Source organism: Neopelma chrysocephalum, unplaced genomic scaffold (genome assembly GCF_003984885.1).
Source record: "Neopelma chrysocephalum unplaced genomic scaffold, ASM398488v2 Primary Assembly neopelma1_179, whole genome shotgun sequence".
NCBI lineage: Eukaryota > Metazoa > Chordata > Aves > Passeriformes > Pipridae > Neopelma > Neopelma chrysocephalum.
In genome coordinates, this window is record NW_020897841.1 from 165,849 (window position 1) to 180,978 (window position 15,130).

At 49.6% G+C, this 15,130-nt stretch overlaps 1 protein-coding gene across 27 annotated transcripts in view; it reads left to right on the top strand.

Annotated features, from left to right (window-relative positions):
* TCF4 (transcription factor 4) overlaps window positions 1-15,130 on the top strand; it is a 117,771-nt gene that overhangs the window by 65,733 nt on the left and 36,908 nt on the right. For 26 of the 27 annotated variants that reach the window (XM_027701995.1, XM_027702016.1, XM_027701998.1 and 23 more), the window contains 2 exons: window positions 8,689-8,818; window positions 9,281-9,330. In XM_027701995.1, coding sequence (XP_027557796.1) covers window positions 8,689-8,818; window positions 9,281-9,330 — 180 coding nt within the window. The remainder of the gene's footprint in view (window positions 1-8,688; window positions 8,819-9,280; window positions 9,331-15,130) is intronic. The other variant, XM_027701990.1, reaches the window with a different exon arrangement.

Consider the following 15,130-nt stretch of genomic DNA (forward strand, 5'->3'; position numbering starts at 1 on the left):
TAAAATAATGGGATTTGGGGAGCCACAAAGACCGTTCCAAGGGCAGGTTGGATGGGGCTTGGAGCAACCTGGGATAGTGGAAGTTGTCCCTGCCCGGTGGAACAAGATGATCCTTAAAATCCCTTCCATTCCATGATTACTTTGTCCATACAGGAATTATGGGATGGCATTACTGTGACTGTGGGATGGGGCAGCCACAGCTTCTCTGGGAATTCCATCCCAGCCCCTCACCACCTTCCCAGCCAGGAATTCCTGCCCAACATCCCACCTAACCCAAAGCCATTCCCTGTGTCCTGTCCCTCCATCCCTTGTCCCAGGTCCCTCTCCAGCTCTCCTGGAGCCCCTTTAGGCCCTGGAATTTGCTCCGAGGTCTCCCTGGATCCTTCCCTTCTCCAGGAGCCTGGCTCCATGTCTGAGGGGCTCCAGCCCCCGGACCATCTCCGTGCCCAGGTTGGATGGGGTTGGGAGCACCCACGGAAGGTGTCCCTGCCCATGGCACAGGTGGCACTGGAGGAGCTTTCCGACCCCTCCCAGCCCAAACCATTCCAGGATTCCATGACACCCACAGAGGGACCATCCCACAGGTCCCCAGGATCCCCTTTGGAGCCTGGAACGTCCCAGGGAGGCCCCCAAACCCCCCCCGCCGTCCCCAGGCCCCGGTGGCTCCTTCCGGTTTCGCTCTCACTTCCCTTTCCCTGCTTTATTTGGGCCCGGCGTTCCTGTTTTTTTGGGTTGGTTGTTCCTCTCTCCGGGGGTTTTCCCCGTTGCCGTGGTGGGATCAGGAGGGGCTGGCAGGGGGTCACTGCCCTGGGTGGGATGTGGCCCCTCGGGCGCAGGAGCAGAGCCCAGGAATCCTGCACAGGGATCTCAGGGACTCCCAGAAATGCAGAGCTTGGGTCCTTCCTGAAGTTCCTGGTGGAATTTCACCCTCCATCTGTAGTTTCCCAGCCCTGCCTTGGTGGCTTGGAACTACTGGCTTCCTTGGAAAAATTATCCCTTATTTGTAATCCCTCTCAGGAAGGAATTCCTGGCTGTGAGAGTGGGGAGGGGCCAGGATGGAATTCTCAGAGAAGCTGTGGCTGCCCCCGGATCCCTGGGAACATCCCAGGCCAGGTGGGATCACCTGGGCTATAGAAGGTGTTCCTGCCCCGCTCCCACGTTTCAAACCCTCGGGAAGCGCTGCTTTTCCCCGGCTTCTCCCCGTTCCCTTGTTAGTATGTATTCCCAGTTGGAATCAATCACTCCGGGGAGATGGTTCCGTGCTGACCAGTCTTGGACAAGCTTTGCAAAATGATTGATTCCCAGCCCAGCTTTGGAAAACTTGTGAGCAGCTCCATGTGGAGCCGGAGCCAGTCCCGCTCTGGCTCCTGGCAGCGCCGGGGGCTGCGGGAGCAGCCATTCCCTGCAGGCCCGGAGCCGGGAGGCACATATGGAAGTTTCTACTCCCTGTCACGTTTGCTGGGCATGTGGTACCTCCCTGCTACCCTAACGCCGGGACTGACGGGATGGAGCGCGTGCGGAGCGGCACGGACGGCTCCGGAATTACAAACAGCTTTAATCGTCCTTTTCCTGGGAAAAGGATGGCCCTGGGAACCGAGGCCGTGTCTCTGCGTCATTCCCATCTCTGCACCCTGGGAAGTTCAGTGTGGATCATCGCGGAGATGATCCAGGAGCTGGAGCCACTGCCCTGTAGAGCCAGGCTGGGAGAGCTGGGAATGTTCACCTGGAGAAGGGAAGGATCCAGGGAGACCTCGGAGCAAATTCCAGGGCCTAAAGGGGCTCCAGGAGAGCTGGAGAGGGACTGGGGACAAGGGATGGAGGGGCAGGACACAGGGAATGGCTTCCCACTGGGTTAGATGGGATATTGGGAAGGAATTCCTGGCTGGGAGAGTGGTGAGGGGCTGGGATGGAATTCCCACAGAAGCTGTGGCTGCCCCATCCCTGGAAGTGTCCAAGGGCAGGCTGGAGCACCCATGGCTAGCAGGAGGTGTCCCTGCCCATGGCAGGGGTGGCACTGCATGATCCTTAAGGTCCCTTCCCACCCAAACCATTCCACAGGGAGGGCTCTTCCCTGTCCCAGGGAGCTGGAAAGGCTGTGGATGTGATTCCATAGAATCCCAGAATCCTGGTTTGTGTCCCATTCAGAGATAGGGAATCCACAACCCCTCTGGGTGACCATTCCCAAATCCGTGATGCTGGATCATGTCAGGATGTGGAAGCAGCTTCTCCCCTGAGGATCAGGAGTTTTTTCCCTATAAATTCCTGCTTCCCATGGGAAAAAGGGGACTCTGTTTATATTCCCAGCTGGTGAACAGGAAGAGGTTAAAAATCCTTGGAGGCTCTTGAAGCTTTTTGGCCCCGACATTCCTTTGGTCCCTCAGATGTTTTCCAGTGACTTTGGTTTCAAACGTTATCCCTGTAATTTCCATAAAACACCGGGAGCTCACCGAGCCTTCCCTGTGTTCTCCCATTCAAAGGGAAAACACGGATTCTCTCATTAAACTTGGGAATTCAGCCACGAAACCCCTTGTTAAGGGGGAGCCAGGGTGGGATGTCCCCCCGAGCCAACCTGAGCCAGCATTCCGGTTGCAAGGCCTTTGTATCCAATGTTTACATGGGAAAACAGGATGATAAGGACCTCGGAAGGTGAGCAGGGCCAGGCTTTAAGGATTTGTTGGAATAATTTGCCAGAGAGGAACATTTTGAAGCAAACCCTGGTAGAACATCCCCCTGGATCATCTTGAAAGGGAACCCAGGCAGAATCCAACGGGGTGACAACTTTTTAGTGGGTTTTGCTGAGAAAAATATTCCCAAAATATTCCTTTCTGCATTTCACTGTTCCTCAGCATCCCATCCATCCCCGCCAGAAGTGGTGACACCTCCCAGAGGGTTTAGGCTTGGAAAAAATGGGATGAGGGCACTTGCAGGTGTTTGGAATTTCAGCCTGGCACAGAAATGGTGCATGAAAAACAGGGATACCAGGATATGTGTCTCATAATTTATAATATATATGAAAATCCTGATAAAAATGAGGCTTATCTGGGAATTATCCCACCCCTTATGGTGCCTTTTTTCCCCATCCATTAATATCCTGGGACTGTCTATATTTCCATATCTTCCTCCATGTATTTCCCAGGATTTTGGGGTGGAAAAGGGACTTTTTGCTGAATCCAGAGGCTGATGGAGCTCAGGCTGTTTGCTCCAAAACACTGGAGCTGCTTTGTTTTGGAATTCGTGCGGGAATAGCTTGGGAAAGTCACCCAGGTCGGGAGCAGAGGGAGAGGAGCAGGAATTTGGCAGGAGAACGTCGGAGCTGCTCCGGTGATCCAGGTGCAGTTGGGCACCTGCACGGGGTGAGTCCTCCCAGCTGGAAGGTCATGGAACACATTCCGTGCTCCCCTTTTCCTGGGAAAAGCCCTCATTAAACAGGGTGGGAACGGCAGGATCGCCGCATCCCGACCGACATTCCCGGTGCCGGAGCGGAGGGAACAAAGCAGGGAAGTGGTGCTGGCAGGGAGATCAGAGGGATCTGAACGGGAATAATGGAGGGAAGGAGCTTTGATCTTTAATAATGTCAGGAATTTTAATTGGAGGGACGGAGCAGCAAGAAAAGAGCGGGATGAGCTGGTTTCCTGGGATAAAGGGCAGGAATTCCTAGGAAATAAGAAATAATTGTAGGATAAATCACTGGGAAGTTTAGTGGCAGAAGGAATTGCTTTAAGTGGATCCATTTGGGCTCAATCTCCTGACAAATCGGTAGAAAAGCAGGAAAGGTGTCGGTGTTCCCGGTGGATCCAGGTGTGGGAAGGGGAGCAGGGATTGCTGAGAGCCTCCCGCTCTCTCCGGAGGCACTTCCAGCCTCACGGGGCCACCTCTCCATTGGAAGGTGGATATTCCTGCTCCCACATTCCCGCTCCAGCCGGCCTGGGAACCTGAGTACCTGCAGGTGTGGAGCATCCCGGGATTCCCAACATGCATCCCCGCTCCTCATCCTCCCCCTGCCCAGCTGGGAGAAACCAGGGATGTGATCCGGTGCTTTTCCCTGATCCCGCCCGGATGCGGCTCCTCCGAGGCTTTGGGAGAAGGGCCCAGCTGTCCCTGGAGCTGCATCCTGGGGCTCAGAGGGGCCCGGGAAGCAGCCGGACCCCCGGGATGCTCCGACCCCAACCCTTGGCAGCCGTTCAGGGAAGGAGCTTCAGCTGTTCCCGACTCATCCCATTTTCCTCCCGCCTGTGACATTCCACGCTTGACGCCGGATCGATGCCAACAAAAAATATACCAGGAATTCAAAATGCAGGGATTTTTCCCTGATCCATGGTTTTGGATTCCAGGTTCCCTTTAATCTGAATTAATTTCATTAGTAAAATTCCGCACTCGAATCCCACCTGTTTCCACAACAAAGGAAAAATATTCCAGCTTTTTCTAGGGATGATTTCCAGATTTTTCTCGACCTCTTCAACCCGAGACAAATATTCCAGTGAAATCCACATAATTTTCCTTTAAAAAGCAGCCCCTGAGCTTTGCAGCAGAAGCAGCAGTTGGGTTTTTCCAGGAGGGATAATTTCCTTTCCATCTGGATGGATTTGGTGGATTCTCTCCCTCTCCAGCTTTAACTCTTTGTCTCGTTATTCCCGTTTTGGAGGCAGCAGGAAAAAAAAAACCACGAAGGCAAAAGATTGGAATTAATGAAAAATCCAGGGCTGGTGCTTCGGGGGGAAAATCCTGGGTATTTAGGATTTTGCTCTGTTGTTTATTTTGATAATTTTGGGAATTGTTTTTGGCTCCAATTCCAATGTCTTTTGATATCTCTGGACATGAAACCCTCTGTGAGGTCCCTTTGAAACCTCCTCCTTTCTCCCGAAATGGTGACTCTGATCCCGACAGATTCCCAAATTTCCAGAGCTGGGATTGGGAGTGGGGAGGCCCTGCAATCCATGGGGGTGCTTTGGAAAGGTTTGAATTTTTGGAGCAGAGCTTGTTGGCCCTTTTATAGGATTTTGGGATAAATACGGATATATTTTCATCCCAGTTTTCCTCCCCGTGCCGGCTGGGAACCCTGAGGCACCGGGAGCCGAATTCCCAGCAATTCCCGGTTCGGGAAGAACCAACCAACTGGTGCCTCCCAAAATGACCCCCTTAAACTTGCTCCCTGTGTTTCCTTGTCCTGTAAAAACCCCCTTTGGGATTTCTTTTCCCAGAGAAACCTCTGCAGCTTTTTCCTGAGGAAGAAGTTGGGATGAGGAAGGCCGGGCTCTGTAGGGGACGTGGCTTTTTCTGCTCCTTTCCTCCCCCGGCCTTGGAAAAGGCTCTTGGTGTGCTTGGAGTTGTCCCAGAGTGGAAGGAGAGAGTAGGTGGATTTAGGGATTCATCCCCAGCCTTCCCCCCCAGGGATAAACCCGGCCCAGCTTTAGCAGGAGAGTTCCCGAGCCCAGCACTCCCTGACCATTCCCGAAATTCCCTTCATTTGCAGGCAATGTTTGCTGGAAATTAGTGTTCACCTGGAAAAGCTTTGAGACATCCCTTATTTGCCAGGAATATTCACAAGAAATCCATACTTATTGTGAAACAGCCCAAAGCATTCCCGAAATTCCCTTTTTTTCTGATATCCACAATGAACCAATATTTATTGTGAAATGATCCAAAACATTCCCTAAATTCCCTTTATTTCCAGAGAATATTCACAATAAACTAATGATTATTGTGAAATGACCCAAAACATTCCCTAAGTCCCTTTATTTCCAGCGAACATTCACAATAAACTGATATGCATTTGGAAACACTCCAAAACATTCCCTTAATTCCTTTTATTTCAGATATTCACAGTAAATTAATGTTTATTGTGAAATGATCCCAACCATTCCCTAAATTCCTTTTATTTCAGATATTCACAGTAAATTAATGTTTATTGTGAAATGAACCAAAACATTCCCTAAATTCCCATATTTTTGGATATTCGCAATAAATCAATATTTATTGTGAAGTGCTCCGAACCATTCCCTAAAATCCCATTTATTTTCCGAGAATCCTCACGATAAGCCCACGTTCTTTCAGAAACACTCTGAGACATTCCCAAAAATCCTGTTCTTTTCAAAGAATGTTCTCGATTTCCCTTTTCTCCTGGAGTTCTGGCATCTCTGTCTCTATTATTCCCTATTATTCTGCATTATGCGAGAGATTCCCAAGGTTTTTCTGCTGCTGCAGGTGTTGTTTATCACCAGAGCAGCCTCGTGGCAGGTGGAGATTATCCATGAAATTAGAGAGAGGAGGGAAAACGGTGGGATTTGAGATTTTGGGAGCTCTCCAGGAGGCAGGTGCAGAAGCAATTTTCCCAATCCCTCAGCTCCTGTTTGTCCATGGGATGAGAGGAGATGGAATGAGAGGAGATGGAAGGACATGAAATGAGAGGAGATGGGATGAGAGGACATGGGATGGGAGGAGATGGGATGAGAGGAGATGAGTTGGGAGGACACAGGACGGGGACACGGGATGAGGACGTGGCGCGAGTGGAAACGGCCTCGGGCCGTGCCAGGGGAGGTTCAGCTCGGACAGCAGCGGGAATTTTTCCACGGAAAGGGCGGAAGTGCTGCCCAGAGCGCGGGCCGAGCGCCCATCCCGGGAATCCTCCAGCTCCGGCCGCCGCGGGCCCCCGGGGGTGTGTCCCGGCCCCGGCTCCCCGTGTCCCGCCGGGCAGGGGCCGCTGGAGCTCCGGGGCCCTCGGGGGGCAGCGGGGCAGCCCCGAGCGCGGCTCCCGGCGCCAACAAGGAGCCCTTTGTTCCCGGGACGGCAGCTCCCGGCGGGAGCGGGGGCACCTCTCACTGCGGGCCCGGCCATTTGCATGTGAATGGAGCCCGGGCCGCCGCGCTCCCCTTCCCAGCGGGGCACACGCGGCACTCGGCGAGGGCGGCAGCGCCCGCCGCACCCGGGCCGTCCGAGGGCGGCTCTGGGCGGGGACGAGCCGCCGCTCCCTGCGAGCAGGCCTTGCCTGCCGCCCGGCCGGGATGGGATGCGCCCGGGCACTTCATCCCGGGCTGGGATTTGCCCAGGCAGTTCCTCCGGCCTTGGATGTGCCCGGCCTTGGATGTGCGCGGCCAGTTTATCCCGGGCTTGGATGGACCCGGGCACTTCCTCGGAGTTGGATGCGCCCGGGAAGTTCCCCCCGGGGTTGGATGTGCCCGGGCGCTTTCCCTCGGGCTTGGATGTGCCCGGGAAGTTTTCCCGGAGTCTGGAGCGAAGCGAATGCTCAGAATCCTCTCCCAAACCCGCATTTTCCAAATCCATCATGAAATCCCTGGTTTCTTGGGGTTTATCCCGTTGTTTCCCGGGAATAAAGTGGGTGGAGTGAGGTCCTCGCTGCTGCCGTGCCAGAGCCTTAATTGGTTTGGGGATTCTGGAGTGCTTCGCATCCAGTTCCCAAATATTAGTGATATTCCAGCTATTTCCCTGGTTTTATCGTTCCTCCCGTCCAGCCCACTGGGGGGGTTATATTTTATATATATTCTAGATATATTCTGGATATATTTTACATATATTTAATATATATTTACATATATTTTACATACATATTATATTTGATATTTATTTTACATATATATTTTAGATCTACTTTATATATATTTTATATTTATGTGACATATATTTTGTATATATGACATATATTATACATATTACGTATATTTTATATATGCTGTATATATATTTTATATCTACTTTATGTATATGATATATGCTTTATATATTATAAATATACTTTATATATTATGTATAAAGTGTATATATTTTGTATATGGTATATATTTTATATAGAATATAGATTTGATATATAACATATATTTGATATATAATATGTATTTTATATATAATATGTATTTTAAATATAAAATAGATACTTTATATATTCTATATATATTTTATCTATTTCTATATACATTCTAGAGATATATATTTATATACTATATATTTTTATAAATTTTCATATCTTACTTATATTTATATATATTAAATATAATATATATTATATATACCACACATTTTAAATATTTTTATATATTTTCCATATTTATATTCCTTTTTCTGTATTTCCTTTAAATCTTAGACCTTTTCTATAGATTTAGAGATATTCTATTTTTAGATGTACTTTACATCTCTTTTACATCTCTTTTATCTGTTCTTACCTATTTTTGTCTGTTAGGCATATCTTACATTTTAGATACATTTTAGATGCATTTTAGGTATATTTTATGTATTTTATCTATATTTTAGAGATTTTTATATATATTATAAGACCTGATAGATTTAATTCTCAGATTTTTTCCCAAGACAACGGATCTGCTTCACCCACACGGAAGCAGCAGAATTCCATGATTTTAATTTTATTAACATTATTATTAAATCCCAGCACTTGCCTCCCTAGAAAACCCCTCCAAACATGCGTGCAGAGCTCCCAAAGTTTTCCAAGCACTAGCTGAACAGTCCCTGGAATTCCTTGAAGCCCCGAATTCCTCCTATTTCCCAGGCATTCGGTGCAGGCGAAATTCCGATGGTGTCCCCTTTAAAGATCCGCCCGTTCCCACGTTTCGCTCCGCTCCCGAAGGTTTCCTTCCCGGGTTATTTTTAGGGATGAGCAGCTAATGATGAGGGAGGTCGCACGGATGGATCCTGCAAATCCCTGTTCCCTTGAATCCCTTGCAGCAAAGTCTCCTGGGAGGGGACATGGACATCGGCACCCCCGGAGCGCTGTCCCCGTCCAAGCCCGGCTCCCAGTACTACCAGTATCCCAGCAATAATCCGCGCCGGAGGCCTCTGCACAGCTCCTCCATGGGTGAGTGACCCCTGCACCTCTGGCCTCCCGCCGCTTCCCGAGGAATCCCACTGTAGCTGAGTGATGGTTGGGAAGGGACACAATCGGTGCCGCCGGAGCGACGCTCCCAGGCGTTACTGCAGCCTCGCCGAGCCTTCAGAATTCCCTGTTTTCCCCCAGCCTGAGGCAAAACCCGCAACTCCTAACACCCACAGCCCAAGTATTAACCATTTCCCTGCGTTTGCCCCCTGGAATTCTTTATTCCTTATTATTTCTGGGGATTGATTTCTTGTTCTTTATTTCTTGTTCTTTATAATTATTGTCACTCGCTGCAGCGGGAAAGGGACGAGCCGGCAAAATCCTGGGGCAGAAACCAATGGAATCCCTAAAAATCCTGCTGGGAACAGAGTGGGGGAGAAATCACTGAGATCCCTAAAAAAATTCCTGCTTTATAAAGCAGCTTTTCCTCCCTTTTTTTTCCAGAAGTTCAGACAAAGAAAGTTCGGAAAGTTCCTCCGGGTTTGCCGTCCTCAGTAAGTATCGCGCGCTCCGGAGGCTTTGTTTGGGAGCAGGGGGATGGAAGGAGCCTGTTCCCGAGGGATGAGGCTCTGGGAAAGGTAAGGAATGCCCAGAGCCTTGGCCCAGAAAGCTTGGAGCCGGGAATGTGGCTCTCCGGGAATGTGTTCCCTGGGAATGTGGCTCTCCGGGAATGCGGTACCTGCTCCGGGCACGTGCCCTTTGTGGGGCTGATTGATGGATCGGCGGCGGGAAGAATTAATGAGGAATTCCCTGGGAATCGTCCCCGGGATGCAGGGGAACTCCCCTGGCGTTCCAGAGGGATGCAGGATGGCAGCCCCGGCATTCCAGAGCTCCGGGAGCTGCAGGGGGGGTCCAGGTGCCAAGCGCTGCCTTCCAGGTGTTCCAGAGGCTCATTAATGCCCCTTATCCCGGTTTTCCCCCCGAATTCTCAGGAATATCCCCGAGCCCCTCAATCTGTTGACGATCACAGGCACATTTTGTCGTGTTTTCCTGGATTTTTTCCATTTTCCAGCCAGAAATCACTGGGTTTCTCCACAAAATCCTTTGTTCCACGCTGCTAAGAATTCTACAATTAATTCCAATTTCTGGATTATTTTGTGAAATCTTCCTGGGGTTTTTCCCCCCAAAAGCCATTCCAAGGTGCTTTCATTTCAAATCCATGCAGATCTGTGGAAAAGCAAAGTTTTGTGAGAAATGACCCAACATTTCAGTCCCAAAATTATGGCTGAAATTGCATTTGATTGGAAGGTTTGAATTTTTTTATTCCAATTTTTTTATTATCTTTAAAATATATTAATATTCATTTGCATCTTATTTGCAAATCAATCTCAAATAAACCCCCCCCCAGGAGGGAAAAACTTCCCTTTCCTACCTGAGAAATCCCATTCTCTGGGCTCTGAATCTGATTATTAGTAGCAATTAATCTGTGGGAATACGTAATAAATTAATATTAGAATATATACAAATGAATCTCCCATGGATTTGGTGATTTTATCTGGAATCCCTGGAAATTGGCAGTTGGCAAATATGTTTATATCTATAAAATATATCTAATTATAAAGCTCTAAATTATAAATATCAAGTTGCTGAATTACTTTCATTAATGATCACTTTATAATCAATAAAATTCCAATTAAAAAGGGGAAATACATAGAAACATCCACATTTCTTCCCATGGATTAATCAAATCCTGATCCAATGGATCAAATACAAACATTGTCAGTGGTTAAAATACAAGATTATGGGAATCCTCGAATACAGCCCCCAGTCAAGGAATAACATCCATTATTTGGAATTAAAAACCAAGTCCCAAAAGTGCCTTTGGAATTTCTTTCCCTCGGGGCTTTTTGGGGCTCGATTTTCTTGGACACTTGAAATGTTTGGAACTATATCATGAGGAAATCCACCATCCCAGCTATTCCTGAATATTGGAATCCCTCAAAACTCCATTTTCTGGGAATAAATGGATCAAAAGGTAGGTCCTGGAAGGGGAATAAAAGCACGGAATGATGGAAATAGGGACTTTTTGAAGGAAAAATGGGGAGATTTGGGGCATTTCGGGTTTACATATCCTGGAATCACATCTTTAATTTGGGATTTAATTAGGATGGATACACGGATCGACATCCTTAGTGGGTGGGGTGGGAATGTTCTGGGATTTCTCTTAGAATGTGGCTTTTCCCATGGGATTTGTGACGGGAACACGGAGCAGTATTGGTGAATAGCCCTCAGTTATCGGGGGTTACATCAGCAGCAGGTGGAAATTCCAGGGATACACGGGAATAAATGTGCTGGAGCAGCTCCTCCTTTATTCGGGAAGCGGCGGCGAGTTTGGAAAACAAAATCCATGAAACAATGGGAACAATCAGGTGGCAAATAAGGAATTCCAGGTGAATGGGGGGAGACTCTTAGGAGGGGTTTCAGGGGGTGATCCCAGGCCGGGATGAGCTGGAATCCAGGTGTGGATTCCCAACACTTGTTCAGGATGTGGCTGCGTCCCTCAAAACCCGCCTGCTTTTCCAATGCCGTGGGATGTTCCCGGTTGCCACCGGAATCCGAGGTGCTCCGGGGTGGGGGTTTGGGATTGGCTTCATCCAACATATTCCCGGGGTTGGATCTTCCCAGGTGGAGCTTCTCCCACCTCAGAGAGGTTTTCCGTGGTCCTTCTCCGTGGACACTTTTCCTTTACAATTCCAAGGCCTCCTGCTCCCGGAGCTCCGTGGGCAGAGGCCTGGATGTGGTGGATCCCGATTTCCAGCAGGTCCCACGTCCTGCTCGGCCCACGGAGAAGGGATCCATGGAGAAGGAGCTACTCCAGCTTCCTCCCCACTGGGAGCAAACCCTGAGTAGGTGATGGCGCCGTTCTGGTACCCCAGCTCTCCATCCGGCCGGATCCTTGGAATTCCGGGAGCAGCACTGAGGGGGATGTTTGGAGAGCCGCTTTCCTGGGATCCCCTGGAGGTGATTCGTGGTGGGAATGGGTGATCCTGGAGGTCTTTTCCACTCTAAACTGTTCCGTGGTTCTGTCCTTGTTCCCTCCCTGAGGAGCTGGAGTGTCCCTGAGTGTCCCCAATCCCGGGATCCTCGGGTGGGAGAATTCCTCAGGTGTGGAGGCTCCTCACGTGGAACCATCTCCTTGGAAGCGGCTCCTGGGTGAGGGACCTTTCCCTAAAATCCAGCCTGGGTGAGGGATCCGGCTCCAGGGGTCTTTGAGGATCAGTGGGATGGGTGAGGCCTCTGGGGCACAGAGTGGCCTTCCTGGACACAGATCCAAGGAAAGGAGGGAAAATGGGAGCGAAAACTTGGAAGCACCCCTGTGTTGTTGTTTTAAAACAGATTAAGAGGCACAAAAATTCCCATAAAAATGATTTGGTAGATTTTAAGGAATTGCACGGGATATCCCCAACATGGAAAAGCGACTGGAATGGGATGTGGATGCTCCAATATTTGTATTTTCCTGGGAAATCGACCCATTTTGGGATATTGAAGTATTTTGGATTCCTAAAAAATCTCTCTAAAATCCAGGAGTGAATCTTCCCGGTTGGGATTAGTGGGATCTGGTTTAGCTGGGACAGAGACTCCCTCTTCAGTAAACTGTGGGAAGTGCACAAGGATTCAGGAAGGATTTGTCCAAAAAATTCCAGGTTCTTTCAGAATTCCTGCAAAACCGGACCCAGGGGCTCCAGGGCAATATTTTTAAGGAAGTTCCTTGAAATTTGGAACCAGGAATTTTGTTTGTTCTTTGGGATGAGGGTTCAGAAAATACCTTGGATATAAATTAATATTAATTAAATATAATGAATAAATATTCAAATCCGTAGGAATTCCATATCCAGCTTCCAACACTTTGTTTCTCTAATTACATCATTTATAATTTGATTTTCTTGTGGGAATTCAGCTGAGTTTCCCAAGTGGAAACTCCAGGACTTAACTGAATGTAGAAACACTCCAGTCTTCTCTTGGATCTGGCTCTTCCCACATGGATTTGGGAAAGGAAGGATTCTGGGGGCAGGGACGGATTCATTTTATCCCTTTATTTGATTCCTTGAGGTTTTTCTTCCTTTCCAGAAGGGATTGGACATGGGATGGGAATGGAGAATGGGATGCTAAGGAAGGAGTTATCCCTGGAAGGGAGAAGAATTGCTTCCCAATATCCCATCTAAACGAGTGGGAAGCATTCCCCTTGTCCTGTCCCTCCATCCCTTGTCCCAAGTCCCTCTCCAACTTCTCCTGGAGCCCCTTTAGGCCCTGGAAAGGGCTCCAAGGCCTCCCTGGGACCAGGACCAGGATTAGGAGCAGGAGCAGAACCAACACTGGGACCAGGACCAGGAGTAAAACCAGGATGAGGATTAGGACCAGGAGCAGGGGCTGGGAGCAGGAACCAGGACAGGAGCAGGACCGGGATCAGGAGCAGGACTGGGAGCAGGAGCAGGATGAGGAGCAGGACGTGGAGTGGGACCAAGAGCAGAACTGGGAGCAGGAGCAGAAGCAGGATCCGGAGCAGGCCTGGGATGGGCAGCAGGTGGGACATTCCCCGTTCCCCTCTCTCCTCCAAGGCCCAGCTCCCGAGACTGTCCCTGTGCCAGCCCTGTCCCCTTCCCCTGCTCCCGCGGTGCTGCAGCCCCTCGCTCAGCGCTCCCGGTTCATTTGGGATTCAGGGAGGGTGTTTTTTGTGGAAAGGCGTTTCCCTCGCTGACCCCGGAGCATCTGTTCCGATTATTTTTTTCCCGAGCCTCCTTTGGCATTGGGGAAGTGTTAATGTCTCTCGGATCTGTTGAACGCTATTTAGGGATATTTATGATCACCTCTTGCTTTCCGGGGGGAAAGTGTGCCGGGATTTTTCCTTCCCAGGCAGCCGGGGAAAGCTTGGGATGAGGGAACAGCTTGCTTGGAACATGTGCTTCCCGTGACAGTAAAAAGAACAAATCCCATGCAGTTGGGGGAATCGATGCGCAAAGCGGGAGCTTTGGGCCTGGCCTGGCCTGGAATCGCTTCCCAAATTCCATGTAAAACTCGACGATGGGGATCTGTCGGTGTTTTCCAAGTGGTTTTGCTGCTTCCAGCCTCTGCTTTTGCCTCTTAAATTGGGGAAATCGGAGCATTGGATACTCCTTCCTGATCCTAAAAGCAACGAGGAGTCAGGAAGGAAGGGCTTGGAAAAGTGAATGGATTCAAAGGGAGGAATTGTGAAGTCCTGGAATGGTTTGGGTTGGAATTATGGAGTCGTGGAATGGTTTGGATTGGAATCACAGTGGGTTGGAATCGTACAATCCTGGAATGGTTTGGGTTGGAATCACAGTCCTGGAGTGGGTTGGGTTGGAATTGTAGAATCCTGGAGTAGTTTGGATTGGAATAACAGTCTTGGAATGGTTTGGCTTGGAATCAGAGTCCTGGAATGGTTTGTGTGGGAAGGGATTTTAAGGATCATCTCATTCCACCCCCTGCCATGGACAGGGACACCTTCCACTATCCCAGATTGCTCCAACCTGACCTTGGAAAATTCCAGGGATGGAGCAGCCACAGCTTCTCTGGGCTTGGGAACATCTCCTGCCTTTGCACTGCTTCCGAGACCTTGGAAAATTCAGGGGGATGGAACTGGGATGGTGCTTTCATGGGATCATAGAATGGCTTGGGTGGGAAGGGACCTTCCAAGGCCATCTGGTTCCACGATCCCATGGGATCTGCAGTCACACCAGTGGGATAAAGCTGCTCCTGAGGGTCCCTGTGTCAGCCCTGAGGGTCCCTTTGGATTCCATTCCCATGGGATGGCCTTGTGCTTGGGAATGACCCTCCTGGGACCCCCAGCTGTGTCCCAGCATCCCAAGAGCTTGGATCAGGATCCCTGGGAGCTGCCAGGGCTGTCCCAGCACCCCAGATCAGCCTCAGAGCCATGGACAGAGCTGGGAATAACTGAGTTATGCATGGAAACAGGACTGACCGGGAATTCTAAACAGCACTGACAGGGAATTCTGTCCCCTCAAACCTCAGCCTTAATGGATATCTCCAATATATCCCAAATTTTTGCTCCTTATTACCCTACAGGGGGGAGGAAACTGCTCCAGCTCATCCTCCAGGATACCCCCTAAATCCCTGCTTCCCTTTGCATCCTTGTTTTCCTTGGAAAAAGCAGCTGGAAAGAATGAAAGGCACTTTGCAGCACCTTCCCCCAAGTAGTTTCCTCACCCTCCGATTTCCCGACCTTTCCAGAAGGTTCCTGGAACATTCAACCTCCTCAGGTGACAACAGGGAAAGGGGGGGGGTTTCCCTGTGCAGCAAAGTGATTCCAGGAGGATG